This window comes from Tachyglossus aculeatus, chromosome 5, assembly GCF_015852505.1.
Source record: "Tachyglossus aculeatus isolate mTacAcu1 chromosome 5, mTacAcu1.pri, whole genome shotgun sequence".
Lineage (NCBI taxonomy): Eukaryota > Metazoa > Chordata > Mammalia > Monotremata > Tachyglossidae > Tachyglossus > Tachyglossus aculeatus.
Genome location: NC_052070.1, coordinates 73,549,956 through 73,576,421, shown reverse-complemented (window position 1 = coordinate 73,576,421; position 26,466 = coordinate 73,549,956). Strand labels below are relative to the sequence as shown.

General features: G+C 41.2%; 1 protein-coding gene across 1 annotated transcript in view; it reads right to left on the bottom strand.

Annotated features, from left to right (window-relative positions):
- The window catches only part of REC114 (REC114 meiotic recombination protein), a 51,187-nt gene extending 25,161 nt beyond the window's left edge, over positions 1 to 26,026 (bottom strand). The window contains exons 1-2 of the mRNA XM_038746227.1: positions 25,832 to 26,026; positions 10,691 to 10,780 (exon numbers count right to left, since the gene is read on the bottom strand). Coding sequence (XP_038602155.1) covers positions 10,691 to 10,780; positions 25,832 to 26,002 — 261 coding nt within the window. The 5' untranslated portion in view covers positions 26,003 to 26,026. The remainder of the gene's footprint in view (positions 1 to 10,690; positions 10,781 to 25,831) is intronic.
- Between the last annotated feature and the right edge of the window lie 440 nt (positions 26,027 to 26,466).

The window sequence follows — 26,466 nt, the reverse complement described above, 5'->3', positions numbered from 1 at the left end:
GATTATACTTGGTTCTTGACACAAATCAACCATGTCAAGACTGCCCAAGGTTAAGACCAATTACTGGTCTCATAAGTGCATTATTATTGCCTCTTACATTCACTTCCAGTGGCATTTTCAGTCACGTTCAATCAGCACCATACAAATATTTTTAAAACAACTTTCAAATTTGTAACATGTTATAGTGAATTATAGTGAACCTGTTGAGTTGGGTATGATGCTATTTTGCTCAATAGAGTTTTGGATAATCCAGAGATTCATTAAAAACAGAAAAGGATGAGCAAAAGGAGGGAGGAAATGGCCTCATCCTGGCATTCTCACTATCTTACATTTCTGGAAAATAAATATTACTAAAAAGACTAGAGACTTAGGAGAAAATTGAGAAGAAATGTCATGATATGGCCTTGCCTTTTAAACTGCCTACCAGATGGAGCATTTTATGTCCCAAATAAAAATATTTATAAAAAAGGGAAAACCATTAAACAGAGGTCCAGTTCAATATCAGCTCTCAGGATATCTGTCTCACATTTCTTATTTATGCAATCTTGCAGTAACAGAGTAGCAGGTACAAAGGATAGGAAAAAGCCTTTTCAACCTTAGAGTACTGAGCTGCACGTGGCTAAACAACTCAGCTGGAATCAGAGGCCTTCCTTTGAGGTATAACGGGCACTGGAAAGGTACTGGACAAAATAGAGTGCTGAATATCTGAAGAAGAAAAAGTACTGGCTGCTACTAGATGGAAGGACCAGAGCTTGGAGGCAGACTGAATGGGTCCTGCAGATGTTAACTTCAAAGAGATTAAATGAGTAGGGCAGAAGCTCTATTCAAGTACCAAGCAAGTTAAAGATTTTTTTCCCCTCAATTAAAATTACACCTGGCTTGACAAATCTGGGCAAACAAGACATAAATCAGTACTCAAAGCATCATAATTTACTTCTGAACAGTTGTACATCTCAAACAATCAAATGGTTGCTATCGAACTGTCCACCAAATACTGTACTTGATTACAGCGGAGACATTTACTATCTAAAGACAGTTACAGAAGTCAGTGATAGGTGTACTGAGTGCTGCAGAAAATGTATTTTTAAAATCTTCTAAATAATTAATCATAACCAAGCTGTTCTGTGTGCTACATAGCCTGCTATGAAGAGGCTTTCTGATTATACTCCTCACAACCAGTATTCAGTACAAACAGGAACGTCAAACTCTGAACAGATAACACAGTAGCCACAAACCAAGACAATGCAGAAAAAATGGGTTATATAAGAGCTATATACTTTAATTGATCTGAATGTGTAAATTTGTCGAGGAAATAAGCTAATTTGCCTAAAAATTAAACTCAAATTCATTTAAATAAATGTTTTCTAAGTTTCCTAATGTATTTTTCAAGAACCAATAACTAAAATGATCTTGCTTCAGGATTAATACATTTCAACAGGGTAGATGTAGCTTAGAGGGGAAGTCCTGCCTCAGAGCTTTTCTCCTTTTCTGAAGACAGCCAATAGTTTCAATCAGCATACTTTTAGACTGTACACTCATTTTGGGCAGGGAATCATCTACCAACACTTTTGTATTCTCCCAAGCACTTAGTACAGTGCTCTGCATTACATATCACTGATTGACTGATATGCCACTGATTAAAAACCAAGTCCATAATTATTCATTCATTCAATTGTAGTTATTGAGCATTCACTATGTGCAGAGCATTGTACTAAGTGCTTGGGAGAGTACAATACAACAGTAAACAGACACAAACCCTGCCCACAATGAGCTTACATTCTCGATGGGGCAGACTGTCATTAATACAAATTACAGATATGTACATAAGTAGCATCCATGACAATTGTACAAGTCACATTTTGGCTTCCTTTGCTTTCATAAAATGTAATAATAATGATGGTATTTAAGCGCTTACTATGTACTGAGCACTGTTTTAAGCACTGAAATGCAGCAAAGAGTACTTGCCTCATAGATCAAACCTCCCAAATCAATAGTACTTCCAGTGAATATCAAGAAGTTTATCTGAATCTTCCCATTAACATCTAGGCTGTGAAAATTAGACATCCTGGGATATTCTGCAGTTAGACAAACTCTAGTAAAAACAGGAAGTGTATTTTGAAGTGGCTTGGCCTAGTGGAAAGAGCACAGGCTGGGGAGTCAGAGGACCTGGGTTTGAATCCCAGCTCCATCTATTTTCTGTAGTGTGACCTTGGGCAAGTTACTTAATTTTCCTGTGCCTCAGTTCCCTCCTCTGTAAAATGGGGGTGAAGACTGTGAGCCCTGTGGGACAGAGACTGTGTCCGACTCAATTATCTTGTTTCTACCCCAGCACTTAGCAAAGTGTCTGGCACACAGTAAGTGCTTAATATCACAATTATTATTAAAATAATTATTAAATATGATCATACTTCCTTTTATATATAAAACTGCTTTCATCTAGGAATCTAAAAGTGCTTTTCATAGGCTAGTCCATAAATTCTCAAATTCTCTGTGAGGGTAATATGAAATATTTTCTCTATGTGTGATGGGTGAATACACAGATACCATGATAACAGAGTTAGAAATACACTCTAGAAGTTGAGATCATCCATTGTTGGGTACTACTTCTTTCTCTCTTTATCAATACCTGTCAATCAGTAGTATTTGTTGAGCACTTACTATGTGCAGAGTACTGAACTAAGTGCTTGGGAGGGTACAATACAACAGAATTAGGAGACATGTTCTCTGCTCATGAGTTTACAGTCTAATTCTCACACACTTAAGACTGTGACCCCATGTGGGACTGGGACAGGGAGAGTGTCTGACAACTACTACCTACCCCAGCACTTAAAACAGTGCTTGACACATAGTATTATTAAATGCCACATGTATTATCATCATTAATCAGTGGTATTTGTTGAGTGCTTACTGTTTGCAGAGCACTGTAACAGCATTGGGAATATGAAAGCATTGGCAGGTTGATCCCTGCCCACAAAAAGCTTACAGTCTACATGGGGAGACAGATATTAAAATAAATTAAAAATAGGGGAAATGGTAGAGTAAGTGGATATGTACACAAGGGCTGTGAGGCTGTGGTGACCATTAAAGTGTTGAAGTGGTACACAGTCATGCACATATCTTGACAAAGGAGGAAGGGAAGGTAGGCAAAATCAGAGCTTAGTCAAGGAAGGCCTCTTGGAGGAGATGTGATTTTTGGGAGGTTTTATAACTAGTTGGTATGTTTATATATCCCTTCCTAGTACTAGCCATATCATTACCAATCAGCAAATCTAAGGTATTTATTAAGCACTTATTGTGCAGAACAGTGTACTAAGTGCTTCTATTATTTCAGAAATCATGCATTTCCATCAAACAAGGAGGTATGTGTGAAATATTTATTAAGGGTGCTTTTCTGCTAGCTGGGTCCCTCCCACTGAGCAATCTACAAAATGATCATTTCTCAAGCTGAATCTATTTCTTCTAACAAATTCAGACAGATTAAGGTGGGAAGATAGGATTTAACCTAAAAGGAAAAGGATCATTTCCAGGCAGCTGCAATGTGGTAGGTGAATGAATACTTCAACTAAGTTAAAAATGAAGCAGTATAGAAATATAAAAAACAAAATAAATCCTAAAATTGTTCTCATTTCCCAAATAGGGCCACTTATCCAGTAAATGGCAAACTGATCAGATTTCTGAGTTTATCTGACAAAATTCTGAAGTTGCAAGCAAGGAATAAATGTGCTTTAATCACTTATTCAGAGGCTTCTGCAGATATTTAAGATGACCATTTTGAAATGATTGTGCCTTCACACAGGGATGATATTGTTCATTATTATGGTCAGAAAAACTGGTGACTTATTTCAAAGAGGAGATTGTAAGTATATAAGTTTGAGCTTGCAAAATTATTGAATCTGAATGCTAAATGGCCCTGTGCTGAAGTCCTCTGCATAAGAAATTGTTAGCATAGCAAGTTCTGATTTGAGAAGCCAGATTTCAAGAGGAGAGCTCATTAAATACTTAAAGCTCATGGAAGTAAATCTGCAATCTGAAATATCACAGGATATATAATGAATACACACCAATTTTACGTCTCATTTAGAGAAGCTCCTCCAGGGCAGAGAACGTGCCCACTAATTCTACTGTATTCTTCAAAGTGTTTAGTATGGTCTCTGAACTGAATAATCGCTTAATAAATAAATACTACTGATTGAAATGAGGATAGTTTGATTATTGATGGCCATCCAGTGGTTAAATTTAAGAAACCTAGGAAATATGATTACAAATTATGATAATTAAAGCATTGTTAATTCTTCTCAAGTAAACTGGGCATTTGGAGATTCGTATGAAAATTTAAACACTGGTTTGGTAGTATGAATTAAACTCAAATAAATGCTCCTCTTAATTTGAGTGACTAGTGTATGGTCAATTAATTCAAGAACAGAGAAAGCTGGTCATGATTCTCCCACTACTCATTTTCTTTCCTTTAGAGGAACTCTCTTTTATGATCAACAGAATTTGCACACATAGGACTCAGTAAAGAAGAACTGTACCCCAACATTTGGATCATGTAAAAGACTTAAAACTTGCATGATGAGGAGTCCTAATTAAACCAGAAAATTGAATTTTTATATGTTTCTAGTCTTTAATTTAATCAAATAGCCCATCTTATTCCTTGGGCAGATGACTTGAAAGTCTTAGCCCAAGGAATTAAACTCAAAATCAAATGCTGAATCTGAGTTCTATTTTATTTTGTAAAACAGTTTAACTCCCTCCTCAGGCCCCCTGTCCCCCCGCCTTCCCCATCCCCCGACCCCAGTGACCTGGCCATCTATTTTATTAAGAAAATTAACACCATCAGGTGTAAGCTCCCTAAAATCATCTCTGGCCCTCCTCAGCCCCTCCCCCTTCCGAGCCCCGCTTCGAGTCTCCCATTCTTCCCTGCAGTATCTCTAGAGTAGATCTCCTGCATCCTCTCAAATGCCACCCCCTTCACAGGTGCATCGGACCCCATTCCTTCGCACCTTAACAAAACTCTCACCCCCTCCGTCCTTCCCTCCCTAACAGCCATCTTCAACCCTTCTCTCTCCAATGGTTTCTCACTCACTGCTTTCATACATGCTCATGTTTGGAAAAAAAAAAATCCTAAAAAAAACTCTCCCTTGACCCCACAGCTCCCTCCAGTTATCACTCCATTTCCCTCCTACCATTTCACTCCAAACTCCTTGAGCAAGTTGTCTACACCTGCTGTCTCAAATCCTCTCCTCCAATTCTCTCCTGGTCCCCCTCCAATCTGGCACCCATACCCTTCACTCATCATCATCATCATCAATCGTATTTATTGAGCGCTTACTATGTGCAGAGCACTGTACTAAGCGCTTGGGAAGTACAAATTGGCAACATATAGAGACAGTCCCTACCCAACAGTGGGCTCACAGTCTAAAAGGGGGGGGGGGGGGGAGAAACCACCCTCTCAAAGGTCCCCAATGATCTCCTTCTTGCCAAATCCAATGGCCTCTACTCCATCCTAATCCTTCTCGAACTCTCAGCTGCCTTTGATGCTGTGGACCATCCTTCTCTCGGAAATGATACCCAACCTTGGCATCACTGATCCTGCCTTCTCCTGGTTCTCATCTCTCTAGCAGTTCATTCTCAGTCTCAGCAGGCACCTCATCTGGCTTCCACCCACTAAATCTGGGGAGGTCCCTCTAGGTTCAGTTCTGGGTCCCCTCTCTTCTCCACCTACACCCACTCCCTTGGAGAACTCATTCATTCCCATGGCTTCTACTACCTTCTCTATGCAGATGATACCCACATCTACATATCCTGCCCTGATCTCTCTCCTTCTCTTCAGGCTCGCACCTCCTCCTGCCTTCAAGACATCTCTACTTGGTTGTCCTCCCATCACCTCAAACTTAACATGTCCAAAACAGAGCTCCTTATCTTCCCATCCAAACCCTGTCCTCCCCAATTTTCCCATCACTGTAGAAGGCACCACCATCCTTCCCATCTCACAAACCCATAACCTTAGCAATATCCTTGATTCCTCACTCTCATTCAACCCACAAATTCAATCCATCACCAAATCCTGTTGGTCCTACCTTCGCAACATAACTACATCACTAAAATCCGCCCATTCCTCTCCATCCAAACTGCTACCACGTTAGTACAATTACTCACCCTATCCCACCTGACCTTCCAACCTCCTGCCTCTCCCCACTCCAGTCCATACTGCACTCCGCTGCCCATATTATCTTTTTACAGAGATGCTGAGGACATATCACCCCCCTCCTCAAAAATCTCCAGTGATTGCCTATCCACCTCCATACCGAACAAAAACTCCTCACCATTGGCTTTAAAGCACTCCACCACCTTGCCCCCTCCTACCTCACCTCTCTTCCCTCCTTCTACAACCTAGCCCACACCCTTTACTCCTCTAGTGCTAACCTTCTCATTGTGCCTCAATCTCGCCTGTCTCATAGTCGACCCCTGGCCCACGTCCTGTCTCTGAGATCCACACTTTCCTCTCCATCCAAACTGCTACCTTGCTGGTTCAATCTCTCATCCTATCCCGACTGGATTACTGTATCAGCCTCCTCTCTGATCTCCCATCCTCCTATCTCTCCCCACTTCAGTCTATACGCTGCTGCCAGGATCATCTCTGTGCAGAAACGCTCTAGGCATGTTACTCCCCTCCTCAAAAATCTCCAGTGACTACCAATCAACCTACGCATCAGGCAAAAACACCTTACTCTCGGCTTCAAGGCTCTCCATCACCTCGCCCCCTCCTCTCTCACCTCCCTTCTCTCCTTCTACAGCCCAACCCGCACCCTCCGCTCCTCTGCCACTAACCTCCTCACTGTACCTCATTCGCGCCTGTTCTGCCATCGACCCCCAGCCCACGTCCTTCCCCTGGCCTGGATGGAATGCCCTCTCTCCACACATCCGCCAAGCTAGCTCTCTTCCTCCCTTCAAAGCCCTATTGAGAGCTCACCGCCTCCAAGAGGGCTTCTCAGACTGAGCCCCCCTTTTCCTCTCCTCCTCCCCATCCCCCCAGCCCTACCTCCTTCCCCTCCCCACAGCACCTGTATATATGTTTGTACAGATTTATTACTCTACTTATTTCACTTGTACATATTTACTATTCTATTCATTTTGTTAATGATATGCATCTAACTTTATTTCTATTTATTCTGATGACTTGACACCTGTCCACATGTTTTGTTTTGTTGTCTGTCTCCCCCTTCTAGACTGTGAGCCCGTTGTTGGGTAGGGACCATCTCTATATGTTGCCAACTTGTATTTCCCAAGCAGTTAGTACAGTGCTCTGCACACAGTAAGCGCTCAATAAATATGATTGAATAACTGACTGAAATGCCCTCCCTCCTCAAATCCAACAGATAATTACTATCCCCTGCTTCAAAGCCTTATTGAAGGCATATCTCCTCCAAGAAGCTTTCCCAGACTAAGCCCTACTTTTTCCTCATCTCCCACTCCCTTCTGCGTACCATGACTTGGTTGCCCTTCCACCCCAGGCCCCACAGCACTTATGTATATATCTGTAATTTTATTTATTTGTATTGATGTCTGTCTCCCCCACTCTAAACTGGAGCTCGTTGTGGGCAGGAAATGCACACAGTAAGTGCTTAATACGATAGCTGTACAAGATTCCCCACTGCACATATAATGGTCTATTATAAGCATTCTTTCAAATTCAGATCAACAATGACAATGCCAGATGGGTACAGCTGAGCAGCATGGCTTATGGAAACAAGCTTCACTTCAGTCAACAGCAGGTGTTAAAAAAGGGTAAAGGAGATGAAAGACATCCATAATACCAAAAACTAAAGTACGAAGTTCACCGATTTCATTTCTGTCTTCAATTATTTCTTAAAAGCATATTTCAAAATAATTGGCATAAAATGATATTTTGACATCAATGTTTCATTTTAGCCACTATAAACATGCAGACTTCTTCCCAATCTTTTATTATATTACAGAAAACAGTGAATGCCAACTGAAAGATTCTTAATCTACTAATACAGGGATTCAATTGAGATACATTCTTTTTTCTGTGCTGGTTTCACGCCTTTGTATTTGTTGAAATCAAATTGAATATAAGGCTACACTGAGAAATATTCTTCTATGGTACATCCTCAGTTACAAATGTTGAACAGAAGGGAAACATTTCTTCACCCTTGAATATTTCAACATCAAATACTCCTATTTTCCACTCCCTGCTCCCATCACTAGAACTAAGTCAAAAAATCTCATTAGAATGTGTCACCTCCCATTGTGAAGGTCAACCTTCTTAGCAACTGAGTTTACTATTGTTGCCAGAATGATGTAGCTGTAAAGTAATAAGACCTACATTATTAAGCAGAAAATATTTAAACTCACAAATTGAAGATAAAGATGTAAAGCACATGCACTGTACTCACTCAAGCGCTTAGTACAGTGCTCTGCACATAAATGCGACAATGAATGAAAGTGAGAATTGAGTGAGACAGTGCAAGAAAATTAGATCACAACACACCATAGCACACACAGTTTTTCATAAAGCAGGCAATGTGTTCTTGCAAAATCTCATGTGAAGGGAAATTCATGCAGTAGAACTCACCCATTCTGTGTGTGTGTGTGTGTGTGTGTGTGTGTGTGTGTGTGTGTGTGTGAGAGAGAGAGAGAGAGAGAGAGAGAGAGAGAGAGAGTGTGTGTGTGTGTGTGTGTGTGTGTGTGTGTAGCATAAGTGCAGCTGAGCCAAATGTGCACATGCCAAAATGGAAGAAGCCTAGGAATTCCTACAGAGGTAGCTGCTTTAAGTGCAGAATTATCCCACTGACCTAGAAACCTTTGGGGCAACTAGCATGTATGGTGGTATCCTTTGAAACATTAGCACTTGTTTAGAATGGTAGTAAACGTCTACACATTTTTGCATATTTTTCAGGTTATCAGTTTGTTTACCCTCAATTAGACTCAAAGCTCCTTGAGAGCAGCCACCTTGTTTCATACTTCCTCCTCTTGTAATACCTCACTTTGTGCATTGCACAAATGCACAATGCATACAGTTGGCACTAAATTAATACAATCCTTAATTATGTCTAACTGAAATCTTTCCTTCAATTTAAGGCCATTTCCTCTTATTTCACATGAAAAATTGCACCTTAAAAAACCCTTTCAATGGAATTATTAAGTCACTACTAAGCCGGCTCTTCTCCAGATCAAACAACCCTATTTCCTTTAACCTTTCCTCACAGGGTCTATTTCCTCTTTCCCCTTAAATCATTTTGTTTCTCTCCCCTGGATCCTAAGAAAAAACAATGTATTTGGTGGTAGTCAAATAAGAAATGAGCTCACTTGAGATTAACTCCTGAAAAACCACCTTTTCTGAATAAGCATTTCTAAGTACCTTAGAAGAATCCCATTTTTAAACCTGGGGAACAGAACAAATACAAATTGGAACAACCTTGAGTGACTATGAACAACACAACCAGAAAATAAAATTACATGCCTTGAATTCTACTTTTCAAAGGAATATTTTAGAAGAGGACCCATCACATGAAGATAAGGAAATGTACTAGGCATCCAAAGGCTACAGAACTCTGAGATAAGTTACACAGGATAAGAATCTAGCTGCACACAATTTGGACAGAGGATAAGTGAAAGTCTAAATTGAAGTAGCAATTATTTTGTTCTAGCCAAAAAAGAGTACAGGAGGTGAAAGGGCCACGTTTCTACTTTCTCTAAGTGTATGAACTATATATTGATTCGTTTGCCCCAAAACCTTAGCATAAGCAATAGGAATCTCAGTAATTCACAAATTAAGGGCAACTACTTCTAAGCACCTACGTGCATATTTTGGGGAGAAAAAGTTATCCTTAGAATCAGTGACAGGGTATTTTGGTTTTATTTTTATTTCAAGATTTTAGTTCATACATAATAGGTCAAATAATGTCCATAAGTGTAACCTATTAAGTCAACCCAAATACTCCCTTTATGATTAATACACTTGTTTTAGTTCTTGTATCAAAACACTGGGTTTTTTTGTGTTTTTATAAACTTAACAAAATGGGATACAGAATGATCTCTCAAGAGGATTAAAAACAAATGCATTAATGATGTTGCGAGCACTTTGCTTCACTTTGTTTTGAAGTGGCACCACCCTGAAAATGTAGATCATAAAATGACACCAGTTTTAAAATCCCAGTCTGTTTTTCACCTAACAGATCTACTACCATATCATTAAAACAGAGATACACAAACTCTCTGCTCTCCACACAAACCCCTTAAGGGGACAAACTGTAATGTCTCAGAAAGGCTAGGTAGAGGTAATTTTTCCAAGAACACAGAGTTCCACAGGCTCACCTCTCATGTTGAAGATCACCCTTTTGGCCACTCAATTACATTATTTGTCTGATACACTATAGTAAGGAAACTATACACCTTTGAAAGCAAGTTCTTGATTTACAATTGAATTTCTGAGTTCCCAAATGGACTCTAATTTGAAAAACTGAAAGGGAATGTGTCACACTGGAGTCCATAAGCCTGTTCCCAGTGTGAGGGGAAATAAACTTCATTATACACTTATTAAAGGAAAAAAATGGCAAGGGTATTACTCTTCTAAGGTCACTGGCATGACCTTCTTTCAGTGACTGCAGCTAAGCTAAAGGAGAAGGCAGTAATTTGCATGTTGTACCATAGATGCATAACCTACCAGTAAAGTTTCTCCTCTGGAAATGAAGAAATGGCCAGACACAACTATGGTGAGAGTAAGGGAACCGGATTCACCATCCGATTTAAATACCTTTAAAAATAAGAAAAACAACAACATATTAGCAACATATTTCTGGTTGAAACTAGCTTGTCTCCAGAACTGTACATGTGCTCTCATCCTTTCACTCTCATTTTTCCTGACTCCTTCTTTCATTCATTCATTAAATCGTATTTCTTGAGCGCTCATGTCAATCAATCAGTGGTATTTATTGAGCACTTAGTGCAGAGCCCTTTACTAGGCATACACTACAGAGTTGGTAGAAAATGTTCTCTGCCAAAAGTCTAGAGAGATAGACATTCAAATAAATACAGATATGTACATAAGTGCTGGGGGGCAGTGAATATCAAGTGCTTAAAAAGGCCAAGGGCAATGCAGATGAGAGAGGAAGTAAGGGAGATGAGGGCTTAGTTAGGGAAGGCCTCTTGGAGATGAAGTGATTTTACCTAAGGCTTTGAAAATGAGGAGAGTGGTGGTCTGTTGTATATGGAGGGGAAGGAAGTTATAGGCTAGAGGGATGATATGGGCAATGGGTCACTGAAGAGAAGATGAGATCAAGGTAGCGTGAGCAGGTTGGCATTAGAGTGAAATGTACAGGCTGAGTTACAGTAGGAAATCAGTGAGGTAAAGTAGGAGTGGGCAAGCTGATTGAGTGCTTTGAAGCCAACAATAAGGAATTTCTGTTTGATGCGAAAGTGGATGGGCAACCACTGGAGGTTCTTGGGGAATTGAGAGGCATGGACTAACCTTTCTTTAGAAAAATGATCTGGGCAGCAGAGTGAAGTACGGACTGGAATGGGGAGAGACAGGAGGCAGGCAGGTCAGTGAGGAGGCTGAAGCAGTAGTCAAGATGGGATATGTGTATGGATCAACAGAGTAGTGGTTTGGAGGAGAAGGAAGGCTGAATTTTAGCGATGAAATGAAGGTACGACCAACTGGATGTAGTAACAGAATGCATTCGTGGGTTGAATGAGAGAGATGAGTCAAGAACACTGCCAAGGCTATGGGCCTGGAACACAGGGAAGACATTGGTGCTTAGAGTGATGGGAAAGATGAGGACAGGGTTTGGGTGGAAAGACAAGTAGTTCCATTTTGGACATGTTATGATGTCACTGGGACATCCACGCAGAGATGTCCTGAAAGCTGGAGGAAATGCAAGACTGCAGTGGAGACAAATCAGGGTTGGAGACGTAGATTTGGGAGCAAATCAGTTCTCCAAAGTAGTGGGTTAAGATGGAAAATAGATGGGGACTCAGAACTGAGACTTGAGGGACTCCCACAGTTACAGGGTGGGAGACAGAGTAGGATCCTTTGAAAGAGCCTGAGAAGGAGTGGCCAGAGAGACAGGAGAATCAGGAGACAGTGTCAGTAAAGCCAACATTAGATAATGTTTCCAGGAGAAGGGGATGGTCCACAGGGCGATACCTGGAGGGGGCCATGGGGCCAAGGTAGGGCTTTAGGGTAGGGGTTACATGAGTATGTTTGAAAGCAGTGAGGAAGAAGCCATTAGGCGGTGAACAGTTGAAGATGGTGGTCAGGGAGGGGAAAAAGGGAGGCGGCAAGTGTTTTGATAAGGTGCAAAGGAAGGGAGGAGAGAGCAGTTAAAGCAGGTGAGGGTGAGTTTGAAATGGACAAGGTCAGCCTGGTGTCTGGATTTCTACCAGCAGAGCTCTGCAGCTCAATCACAGGAGCAGAGGACGTGCACTATGGAGATGATCCAGGGTTGTGGGTTTAGGGGCATGAGATCGCTGGAGGGGAAGGGGAGTGAGGGAGTTGAGTTCACTGCAGAGGACAGTGTTGAGGGCATCAATTTGCACATCAGGAGAAGCTAGTTTGCGTATGGAGACCAAATGGGGCATGATGACAAGAAAATAGAAGGGGGTCAATAGATCACAGGTCTTTGTGGGGGGGCAGAGCAGATTTGTGGGCAGCGGGTTTGTGGGAGAGAAGGCAGGTGAGGTAGTTGTGGTCAGATGGAGGAATTCGACTTCTGGTCATATCCAGACTGCTTTAAGTTTCTCCTTACATTTTTTAAAATGGTATTTGTTAATCACTTTCTGTGTGTCAATCACTGTACAAAGTGCTGGGGTAAATACAAGATAATCAGGTTGGACACTGGTCCTGTCCAACCTGGGGCTCACAGCCTAAGTAGGAGGGAAAACTGGCAATGAATCCCCATTCTACAGGAAGGAAACTGAGGCACAAAGCAGTTTAGTGACGTCCAAATTCACAGAACAGGCAATTAGCAGAGTAGGAATTAAAATCTAGGTCATCTGAATCCCAGGCCCTTGCTCTTTGCACTGGACCATAGGGCTGAATTCAACATATCCAGCATCAAAATTACATAATGAGAAGCTACAGAATGCTGCACTACTTTTCTTACAAGCAGGAACTCAAAATCTGAGATAGGAATGTGGGGAAACAGAAACAATGTAAAGCTCACATTTTAGCAACCAAGTTTAACTGAACTTAGAAGAATTGTATGGAAAGTTGAGGACTTTTGGCTCCTCTGAATAGATCACTTGCTTCTGACACCTCATTACCTAAAGGCATAGTTTTGGGTTATCATAAACTGAGTGATCATACACAGCTCTTGCACACACCAACAAGTACAAAATTGTAAGCTACCAAAAAGGAAGTCAGGCCTGAATACTCTGGTTAATAAATTTGTTGGTAGGTCTTTGGAAATGCTCAAGATGCAAAAGCAAATTATTTTACTGTAGCCTCTTCCGCGCACCACTTTATATCATTGGTCATTTTAAAAAATAAAGCATTTCTAATGAAAAGGCAGAACTTACCCTGAAAGCATAATAAAAGTCAACAAAAAAGCTCTTCTAGGATTACTATTTCCATAGCCCCTATCTCTACCAGAGAAAATGTTACAGTTCTTCCTTCCTGGTTTACAACATTTACAAGTCCATTTGGCTAAGGCTAAAACTTCCAGAACAAGTCATCTTTTTCACAAATAATTTTTCTGCAAATTCTATTTTACTCCTTCATAACTTCTAAGCATTCTAAGATTGTCTTTACTCAGTAAGTTCAGGCAAAAGCATGAGTTTTTGTTTTTTACCTAAATTACTACTATTTCCATTTCCTATGGCCTACAGAACCACTGCACTGGTCCTCTATAATGTTATTCTGATTTAAGAATCAGAAGAACAAGGTTACCACACCAAGTCATATGAAGACTCAGCCACGAAAGTTTCCAAGGCAAGTTTAATGGAAGAAAGAAAGGCATTTTGTAGGGAAGGCTCTTCAGCTATTATTTTACAATGCTTTAACTAAAATATCTAAGTCATTTATGTAGACCAAGAAACTAAACTACCAGATTATTTTTCATAATCAGACTGTTCCAGACAAGTATCCCTGATGCATTTTGACCACCTAATTCAGTGGTATATAAGTTAAATAACTGCATCAGTTGTTTGGGACATAAATCTTAAGACAAAAACTCCTTATAAAACAACAGAACCCCACTTATATTCATGTGGCAAATATAATCCTGTACTAAATAAATTAAATAGAATATGCACCCCCAGGATTGTTTTCTTTGCACTACACTGGATTTAGTTAACACAAAAACAAAATACCAACAATTTAGAGGGAAAAAAATCCAAATTTTCTATAAAGGTGAGAAAGAGAGAATGAAAGGGACTAAAAGACTCCCTAAATTTCTACAAAAAACACATAATTGTACATAATTTTGTACAATTTCAGTTGCAAAAGACAACTCAAGTCCCTTAGCTCACCCTCTTTGCAGGGCACACTCCCAGTAATATAGCCCAGTAATTGCAAGGATGGAAACTGATGTAGGCTGGAGGGCCACTTATTGAGATTAATAAACTGTTGAGGGCTCCACTCATAAAGTATTTAATAATAAGGTAATATAAAATATATCTATATAGATATATCTATATAGTGGTATGGCCAGATAGAACGAACTATTGGGGATTAAGTATGGACTGTACTCCATTCACCCTTGCTCTAGTGCAAACACAGTATAATTTTTAAATTGCCAAATATAAAAGAGTTTCCACCACTTCTCTGGGGGCAACTCAGTTACCTAAATGTAGATATTGGGGCTATATATTGTGATCTTGGACTCATCTTAATAATAAGTGTTTTCCTTCAATATTTTCACTCTACCAGTGAATATCTTGCAAAGTTGCTTTTCCCCTTGCCTTCACATCTGTCATCTGAGAGTAGCATGGTTAATTTCCAATACTGCCTTGGTTAACCAAAGCTTCTGGATTATCCAGGTAAAAGGAATGCCACAGCAAAGAGAAGGCAAAAGATTACATTCTACATGGTTAAAGACCTTCAGACTAAATTTTACTTTGTGTGGTACACACATATCATTCCGTTGACACCATATTTTTCCCCCAAAACTAGGCATATTATGTAATCATTCCTTAGTGATCTAGTTTTAAAGTAACCAAAGTACTCACCATACTATTTACCTTGGATAATTAAGGTTCCATGCTAGAATTCCTTTAATCTTTTTTATAAAGTCATTCTTATAAAGATTACTGGAAATATGGCAAATATCCCTTATCTTTTACATCTTCCAAGTCACTTTTGAAGCTCTTCTTTGAACTCCTTTCCATTTGTGTGTATCCTGCAATTACTTTAGTGCCAAAGGCCAAATCTAGTATTACACGGAAAGTGTCATATAGACACTATACAAAATTGTTCTTTAAATCCTGTTTGATACGAATGGATACTATGTGATTAAGACCTTGTCTTGAATATCCAATCTTTGCCTGGTCTGCATTTTGTGTTGTTTCATTTCTGTCCTTAAGGATATTATCATGCACACATGACCCTACGTGACCCACAACAACTAGCTGAAATTCAAAAAGAATGTTTTTTCTTATGGGTCACACTTACTATAAACCACTGGAGATTTTTGAGGAGGGGTGTGAACATTTCTGTAGAGAGATAATCCAGGCTTGATTTGATACTAAGCACGCCTCATAAATGACACTGATAGAACGGCTCAAGGAGCTGATTGAAAATAACACCAGTATTTTTGGCTTCCACAGTTATTAGTGTCATCTGTATTCTAATTAACATATTTTCAATTTGTTCCTCCAGATTCTCCTTTTGCGAAAAGCTCAGTTCTGGGACTCCTCCTATTCTCCATTTACACTTTCTCCCTTGGGGAGCTTATCCACTTCCACAGTTTCAACTTCCATCTAGTTGTGCCTTTGGGAAAGCATGATTCCTAAATCTACCTCTCCAGACTTGACTTTTCTCCTTTAGGAAAATCCTGTATTTCCTTCTGCCTCCAAGAGACCTCTACTTGGTTGTCCCTCCAACATCTCAAACTCAACATCTCCAAAACTGAACTCCTCATCTTCCCACCCTAATCCTCTCCTCCCCATGACTAGCCCATCACTGTTGACACCATTACTACCCTCCCTATTTCACAAGCCCACAGTCTTGGCAATATACTTGATTCATATTTCTCCTTCAACCCACATACAACCAGATACAAGTTAATCAGGTTGGACCCAGTCCCTGTCCCACATGGAGCTCACAGTCCAAATGGGAGGGAGAACAGATATTTAATCCCCATTTTACGGTTGAGGAAAATGAGTAACAGGGAACATGTAACATGACTTCCCCATGGCAACACAGCAGAAAAGTGGCAGAGCTGGGATTAGAATCCAAGTCCTCTGACTCCCAGGTTTGTGGTCCATCGCACTACTTCCAGAGCAATTACTCTATGCAGAGCACTGTACTAAGCACTTGGGAGAGTACAATACAATAGAGTTGGTAAATATGATCCCTGCCCTAAAGCAGCATGGCTTAGGAGAAAGTGCATGGGCTTGAGAGTCAGAGGTCATGGGTTCTAATCCCAGCTGTAATCACACTTGTCAGCTGTGTGACTTTGGGCAATTAACAACTTCTCTGTGCCTCAGTTACCTCATCGGTAAAATGGGGATCAAGACTGTGAGCCACACGTGGGACAACCTGATAATCTTGTAACTTCCCCAGCACTTAGAACAGTGCTTGGCATATAGTAAGCGCTTAACAAATACTATTATTATTATCATTATCATTATTATTATTAAAGAACCCTAGTACAGTGCTCAAGCACTTTGTATAGTGCTCAAGCGCTTAGTACAGTGCTTTACACACAGTAAGCACAAATATGAATAATAAAGAATCTTACAATTTAATGGGGGAGACCGATATTACAATAAATTACAGATAAATCACAGTCTAAATGGGAGGGAGAACAGATATTTAATCCCCATCTTACAGTTGAGGAAACTGAGGAGCAGGGAAGTTAAGTGACTTCCCCATGACATATTTCAGATAGAGGAATTACAGATTCCTGTAATTACAGATAGGGGAAGCAGCATGGCCTCCTGGATAAAGCACAGGTCTGGGTGGCAGAGGACCGGGGTTCTAATACCAGTTCCGCTACTTGCTGCTGTGTGTCCTCAGGAAAGTCACTTCACTTCTCTGTACCTCAGTTTCATCAACTGCAAAATGGGGATCCAAAACCTATTCTCCCTCCTACCTGACCGTGAGCCCCATATGGAACAGGGACTGTATCTGGCTTGATTAGCTTGTATTTGTTCATTCATTCATTCAATCGCAGAGCACCAAACTAAGTGCTTGAGAAGTACAAGTCGGAATGATGGCATTTGTTAAGCGCTTACTATGTGCGCCAAGCACTGTTCTAAGCGCTGGGGGATACAAGGTAATCAGGTTGTCCCATATAATAATAATAATAATAATAATAATGATGGCATTTATTAAGCGTTTACTATGTGCAAAGCACTGTTCTAAGCGCTGCGGAGGTTACAAGGTGATCAGGTAGTCCCAAGGGGGGCTCAAAGTCTTAATCCCCATTTTACAGATGAGGGAACTGAGGCACAGAGATGTTAAGTGACTTGCCCAAAGTCACACAGCTGACAATTGGCGGAGCCGGGATTTGAACCCATGACCTCTGACTCCAAAGCCCGGGCTCTTTCCACTGAGCCACGCTGCTTCTAGAATATTCAGATAAATATATAAATGGAACACATATACATAAAAATATCCTTATGTTCATGAATGCTGAGATAGGAATAAAGTGTACAGGTGCTAAAAATGGAAGTTTTTATGGAAGTTATATGGGGCTCACAGTCTTAATCCCCATTTTTCAGATGAGGGAACTGAGGCACAGAGAAGTTAAGTGACTTGCCCAAAGTCACACAGCTGACAAGTGTGACCTATGACTCCCAAGCCCATGCTCCTTCCTCTGAGCCATGCTGCTTAGAACAGTGCTTAGAACAGTGTTTGACACATAGTAAGCATTTAACAAATGAAAGGAGGAAAGAAAGAAGGAAGAAAAGAAAGAAGGAAGGAAAAAAAGAAGGAAGGAAAAAAGTAGGGAAGAAAGAAAAAGAGAGAGAGGAAGAGAAAGAAAGAGACAGAGAGAGACAGAGAGAAAGAGAAAGTGTAAGGGTCTATATATATATATATTTATATGTGCTGGGGGTGGGATGAGTATCATAGTGCTTAATGGGTACCAGTTCAAGTGCATAGGAAACACAGAAGGGGAGAATAGGATGGTGAGATGAGAGGTTAGTCAAGAAAGACTTCCAGGAGGAGACTGGATTTTAGAATGGCTTTGAAGAGGGGGTGAATGGTGGTTTGTTGGTTATGGAGGGGGAGGGAGTTCCTGGCAAGAGAGCGAGTCTTTGAACTACCCCCAACCCATTCATTTCCATTGAATTCCTGATTACTACATTTTTTTTCTATGACATAAAACTCATTTGTTATAGAACTGCATGATCCTTCTCCCTTCCACTATTCTCAGTTCCACCTCCCTTGATCAGGCACAGAAGCATTTGCAGCCACTCTTTGTTCATTTATGTGAATCACTGCAGACCACTGCCTCCCACTTAATTCACCGCACCCGTATCACAGCAGCGTAACTTCCATTTTTAGCACCTGTACACTTTATTCCTATTCTCAGCATTCATGAATATAAGGATATTTTTATGTATAGGTGTTCCATTTATATATTTATCTGAATATTCAAGTATCTGCTCAGTTGTTGCATCCTGGAATAACTACTAGATCCTGCTTTTCCCTTGTTCTTCCTCCAGCCTCCAGTACCTGCAAAAAATTTTGTCTAGTTTGTTCATTAAATTAGAGGCTCCTGAAGAGCAGGAAACAAATGTCTGGCACTGTTGTATTCTCCCTAGTGCTTACTTCAGTGCTTATCACTTAGTAGGCACTCAATAAATATCACTGATAGATTAAATGGACAAAAATGTGAAAATAACTGCAGAGTTTATGTTTAATCTGCTTAAGAGAAGCAGGGTAGTATAATGGATAGAGCAGGGGCCTGGGAGTCGGAAGGTCATGGGTTCTAATCCTGGCTCTGCCACTTATCTGCTGTGTGACTTTGGGCAAGTCACTTAACTTCTCTAGGCCTCAGTTACCTTGGGACTATGAACCACACGTTAGACAGGGTCTTTGTCTAACCTGATTTACTCATACCCACCCCAGCACTTACACAGTGCCTGGCACATAATAAGAACTTAACAAATGCCACTAATAATAATATTTGTCAATTCATGGAAGAAATTAAAATAACTTTTAAGTTCTCTCCTGCCACTGCTCTGTATAGCTGAAATCTTTCAGAAAAAGCCAGAGCTCTCTACATGTGGACCAATTCTTCTTTTTGTATGGAAAAGTACGAACAATATGCAAAAGACATCAAGTAGGGCAGTAGCTGCCTTCCTACTTATATAATGGACACTCATGTTAAACTTGAAGATTAATTAAAATGACCGCAATATATATGGGGAGCTAAACCATCAACTTCACTATTTTCCTTTTAGAAAAGCAAATGAAAGTCATCCTATTATGCACCTTGCTAAATGAGAGGTGCTACGTACAGGGAAACGTCCTTGCAGATTCCTACAGCAATCAGCTTACGCATCAAAGCGTGAGATTTGATTACCTTGATTTTACCACACATCTATAAACATCATTATTGGTCATGGAATTATCCAGCCCTTTTAAAATCCAGCTACACTATTTGACGTAGTCACCTCAATTAACAATCATAGATAGACTGCATTCAGCTGGAAGTACAATATTTCTTTCAGGTCACCCTAAATATACCTTCCATTCATTCATTCAATTGTATTTATTGAGCACTTACTGTGTGCACAGCACTGTACTAAGCAATTGGAAAGTATAATTCGGCAACAGATACAATCCCTACCCAACAACATGCTCACAGTCTAAGAAACCTAGTCCTTGCACTGTATTGGGTAACTGGATAAAAGGGACAATCCATTTTCTCTATCTTGTAAACCTCTAAATCTCCAATACCTTCCAGTTCTCCCCTTTTTCATGACAAAAGTCCTAGAAATGACTCTCCAGAGGAAAATTTAGTGCCAACATCTTTTACTATTTGCAGCTCTTTAGATTTTTAATATGCCACAATGGTGACCCAAAGCAACTCACTAGTAGTACTGGTACTAGTAATAACATCTACCAAGTGCAAGGCCTTGAAATTGGCCCTTGAGAATGTACAATAGAAGCATATGACATGCTGCCAGCCCACAAGGAGCTTACAGTCAAATATAAACCGAGACATACAAGACTGTTACAAATAGTGAGGGCCAGAGGAAAAACAGGAGTAGAACAAATGTGCCCAAATGAAAAATCAGAATAATTGAACAACTGAATATATGTACACTCATATGTGATGAGAATGGGTAGAAATACATAAGAGCTAGCATAAGGAGCTAGGACTAATTCTCCAAAGCCCAGATATGGGAGGAGCCTAGTTTAATCTTTCTTAATGACAGACTGAGCTATAATTTATACATTTTCTTTCATTCAAATTACTGCTTGTTGGCAAGCATCACGACTGAACTTTTCAGGACGCCTCTGATTTTTTTCTCCTCCGAGGACAAATGAAAAAAATCCATCAGCATGTAAGAGTTTAGACTATTTTTGCCAGCAGGCACTGCACTACATTTGTCCAGACTGAATTCCATCTGTTACTATGGTCTCCAAAAAACCACAAAGTTTCATGGGAAAAATTCATCTGAAATAGAAAGAGAATTATAATGCTGTTCCAGTTGCCATATATGCTCAATGGTGGCAAACAAGGAGAAAACAATTTGCCATGTTCTCTACATCCCTAATATTAAAAGTCAGAACCATCTATTCATATTCTTTTATTACATACTCCTTTCTTTAAAACCTGATTTATTGTCTCAGTTGTCACTTAAATAATTTTGTTTCTATTTCTAGTGAGTTTTTCCACAAATGAATAAATTTATTTTGAACCTTCACAATATGAAAATCTTGACAAAACTAATTCAGATATAGATTTCAAACTCATTTTTATTATTCCCAAACTTATCAGTTCAAAGTATATTACGAGGAACCAAATACATGACTCATTTACTATAAGTATCCTGATTCAAAGGATAAAACAAGCAGATGAGACAGAAAAATCTAAGTGAAGATTTACATTTCATCTGTACCCAACATCACACTGCAGCAGATAGATTAAATTTCAGACCTCAAACAAAATTGTTCACTTTCTCTTATTACCAAGTTACCTTCCTTTAAAAATGACAAGTTAATTTTGTTTCTCAAACTATTACCTTTCACTACCATTCAGTTTATTCCTAGGTTTGACATTTCTATCTTAAAAAAACTTAACTCCTCCTGCCTGCAGAGATCTTCAGAGGCCTTCTGAGATTAAGCTCTCTTTTACCCAGCTCACTCTCATCTATGCACCTCATTCTGTGACCTCTGGACATTTGATATTCTCCCCACTCCCAACCCCACAGATCTTATGTATATATCTTCAAATTACATATTATACTATAAATTTTACCATAATAATATAATGCTATATACTATAAATTACTCATTTATTAATATTAATATCTGCCTCACCCTCTAGACTATAAATTGGTTATGGACAGAGAATATGTCTGCTAACTCTCTTGTACTGTACTCTCCCAAGCACTTAATACAGTGCTCGGCATATAGTAGCAGTGTGGCTTAGTGGAAAGAGCACGGGCTTTGGAGTCAGAAGTCCTGGGTTCAAATCCCACCTCCACCAATTGTCAGCTGTGTGACTTTGGGCAAGTCACTTAACTTCTCTGGGCCTCAGTTGCCTCATCTGTAAAATGGGGATTAAGAATGTGAGCCCCCCGTGGGACAACCTGATCACCTTGTATCCACCCCAGCGCTTAGAACAGTGCTTTGCACATAGTAAGAACTTAATAAATGCCATCATTATTATTATTATAGTACGTGCTCAATAAATACGATCAGTTGATTGATCTCCAATCTTTAAATGGCCTCCACTTACCCTATGCTATCATAACCCTCATGGACTATCTCCCAGCCCTCACGTTTCTTGAATGCACAAATCTACACCCTCAACAGCTCTCCCCTGAACTCTACGCGTTTGCCCCACTGACGTGTCACTCTCCAATTACTATCCCCCAGCAGTGATCACCTTCACAGCCCTCTTCCGCTGCTCTTGCACTTTGTTGGCAGAAATCCCGACACCATGCTGACTTCTCCCTCTTCAAATTCACCCTTGCCTGCTACAACTCTGCCCTTACTTCTGATTAGCAACACTACTTTTCCTCTCTCATTGCCTCCCACACTCACTGTCCCCACCAATTACCTTATTCCAGATCTCTAACTCCCTCCTCCCCATCTCATCACAAAGTTGACAAGGTAGTCAGGGGGAAATTGAAGCCAAAAAGTAGAGTCCCAAAGACTTTACCACATTCATTCTTCCAATCTTTCAGCCACCTCTCGAGGTTTTCTGCCAGCTGCCAAAACTTTCACTCTACCTGTGCATCTGTCACCATTTCTTCTCACCTTCCAAAATTACCTGCTTCCGCACTTCTTCCTTTCTTAACCTCCATCTTCCAAACACTCCCTTTCCGATGGCTTCTTCCCCACTGCCTTCAAACATCTCAAGTCTCCCCTACATTAAAAAAATTTTCTCTGGATACATCTGCCCACTTCAGGTATCACCTCATCAAGGTGGTCTTATTCCTGTCCAAACTCCTTGAAAAGGTTGTATAGACTAGATACTTTCACTTCTCTTCTGAACTCCTATCTTAACCCCTTACCACCTGATTTCTGTACATTTCAGTCCACCAAGAATGCTTACTTCAGGGTGACCAATGGCCTTTTTAAAAAATGAAATATAACTGGCCAACCTAAGCAGCACAGTGTAGTGCACAGAGCACAGGCCTAGGAGTAAGAGGGTCACGGGTTCTAATTCTGCCTCCCTCACTTGTCTGCTGTATGACCTTGGGCAAGTCACTTAATTTATATGTGCCTCATTTTCCTCATCTGTAAAATGGGGATTGAGATTGTGAGCCCCATGTAGGACAAGGGACTGTGTCCAACCTGACTTGCTTGTATCCATCCCAGCACTTAGTACAGTGCCCGGAACATGGTAAGCACTTACCAAATACAATAATAATAATAATTATTATTATTATTATAATTATTATTATTAATCCCACCCTTCTCCCAGAAACATTATCCAATATTGATTTTATTTACACAGTTCTTGCCTGGCTTGCCTTTTACCTCTCTGGGCATTCAGTCTCCTTCACAAGGAGTAGTGTGGTCCAATAGTAAGAGAACCGTCCCGAGAGTCAAAAGACCTGGGTTCTAATTCCAGCTCTGCCGTTTGTCTACTGTACGACTTTAACTTCTCAGTGCCTCAGTTTCTTCATCTGTAAAAGTGGGGATGTTTCCTGTTCTTTCTCCCCATAAGACTGTGAGCCCCATATTGTACAAGGACTGTATCCAACCTGATTATCTTGCCCCTACCCCAAACCTTGGCTTATAAGAAGTACTTAACATATACCACTATTATTGTTATTAAACAAACAGGGTTTCAAAGGAAAAACCCATATAAATTCAAGTGGTTGAACTTGATGGCTACTGACAGAATGAGAAGACCAATATAACATAAACTGAACTTTTTTCAGAAAAATACTGGGGGCAGCAGAGTGAAGTATGGACTGGAGTTGGGAGAGACCGGAGGGAGGGAGGTCAGCAAAAAACTTTGAAAACCATTGCGGGGGAGGTGGTCAGTCACCCACCCATTCATACATTCATTCATTCAGCCGTATTTATTGAGCGCTTACTGTGGACAGAGCACTGTACTAAGCACTTGGGAAGAACAAATCGGCAGCATACAGAGATGGTTCCTACCCAACAACAGGCTCACAATCTAGAAGGGGGAGACAGACAACAAGACAAAACATGTAGACAGGTGTCAAAACCGTCAGAATAGAATTACAGCTACATAAATAGAAGGGGAAGACAGACAACAAGACAAAACATGTGGACAGGTGTCAAAACTGTCAGAACAAATAGAATTATAGCTATATAAATAGAATCATAGCTATATAAATCTAGATTGTGAGCCAATATGTTGCCGACTTGTACTGGCCAAGCTCTGCACACGGTAAGCGCTCAATAAATACGGCTGAATGAATGAATGAAGTGGCGGAGGCGGGATTAGAACCCAGGACCTCGGACTCCCAAGCCAGGGATCTTTCCTCCGAGCCATCGCTGCTTCTCAGTGGAAAGAGCACGGGCTTGGGAGTCAGAGGTCCTGGGTTCAAATCCCGGCTCTGCCAATTGTCAGCTCACTTCACTTCTCTGGGCATCAGTTACCTCATCTGTAAAATGGAGATTAAGACTGGGAGCCCCCTTTGGGACAACCTGATAATAATAATAATGATGGCATTTATTAAGCACTTACTATGTGCAACGCACTGTTCTAAGCGCTGGGGAATTTACAAGGTGATCAGGTTGCCCCACGTGGGGCTCACAGTCTTAATCTCCATTTTACAGAGGAGGTAACCGAGGCCCAGAGAAATGAAGTGACTTGCCCAAAGTCACACAGCTGACCAGTGGCGGAGCCGGGATTTGAACCGATGACCTCTGACTTCAAAGCCCGGGCTCTTTCCGCTGAGCCATGCTGCTTCCCTACTTCCCAAGCGCTTAGTACAGTGCCCTGCACACAGTAAGCGCTCGCTAAATACGACGGAATGAACGAATGAATGAAGCGCTGTTCTAAGCGCTGGGGGGTTACAAAGTGATCAGGTTGCCCCCCGCGGGGCTCACAGTCTTCATCCCCGTTTTACAGCGGAGGTAACTGAGGCCCAGAGAATCAATCAATCGCATTTATTGAGTGCCCACTGTGTGCAGTAAGCACACAGTGTACTAAGCGCTTGGGAAGTACAAGTTGGCAACATAGTTCCCCTCTCCATCCCCCCCATCTTACCTCCTTCCCTTCCCCACAGCACCTGTACATATGTATATATGTTTGTACATATTTATTACTGTATTTATTTATTTATTTTACTGGTACATATCTATTCTATTTATTTTATTTTGTTAGTATGTTTGGTTTTGTTCTCTGTCTCCCCCTTTTAGACTGTGAGCCCACTGTTGGGTAGGGCCTGTCTCTATATGTTGCCAACTTGTACTTCCCAAGCGCTTAGTACAGTGCTCTGCACACAGTAAGCGCTCAATAAATACGATTGATGATGATGATGAAGTGAAGTGACTTGCCCAAAGTCACACAGCTAAGTGCGTCCACCAAGTACCCACATCAGAGCAGAAGGGCCTGCTTTCTGAAGTGCCCAGAGATGGCTTCGCAGGCCAGCCACTCACTTGGATCCCGGAGGAGTTGGGCCGCGATGGCCACAGGATGCCTTTCGCCATTAGAAACGCCTCTGATCACCCTGTAACCTCCCCGGTGCTTCATCATCATCATCAATCGAATTTATTGAGCGCTTACTATGTGCAGAGCACCGTACTGAGCGCTTGGGAAGGACAAATTGGCAACATATAGAGACGGTCCCTACCCAACAGTGGGCTCACAGTCTAAAAAACGGTGCTTAGAACAGTGCTTTACACATAGTAAGCGCTTAATAAATGTCATTATTATTATTATTATTATTATTATTATTATGGCCACTCGAGGCCTGAGGGGATGAGGGCACCTGAGAAGCCGCCCAACCCCCGGGGCCTCACCTTCCAGGCGAGGGAAGGACTGCGGCCGGGCCCAGCCTCTTCCAGGCTTCCGCGCTCCTCTTCGGACTGGTTCGGCTCGTCGGGCCCGACGACCACGAAACGGCCATAGCGCTGCAGCGGCCATTGGTCGCAAGAAAAGGCCGCCGCCGCCGCCTCTCCTGGCTCCGCCATGACGGTGCCTGAGGCCGACGAGGCCGCCGAGCCCTCGCGCCTCGAGACGGCCAATGGGCGGCGCGTGCTGGCGGCAGGCCGGGGGGGGGAGGGCGCTACTGCGCCGGCGCGCGCCTCTCCTCCCCCGTCACCTCAGCCGCGAGTTCGGCCGAGAAGCCTGCGCTTTCTGGCTGGTGCTCATGCATTCATTCATTCAATAGTATTTATTGAGCGCTTCCTGTGTGCAGGGCACTGTACTAAGCGCTTGGGAAGTACAAGCTGGCCACATCATCATCATCATCAATCGTATTTATTGAGCGCTTACTATGTGCAGAGCACTGTACTAAGCGCTTGGGAAGTACAAATTGGCAACATATAGAGACGGTCCCTACCCAACAGTGGGCTCACAGTCTAAAAGGGGGGAGACAGAGAACAAAACCAAACATACTAACAAAATAAAATGAATAGAATAGATATGTACAAAT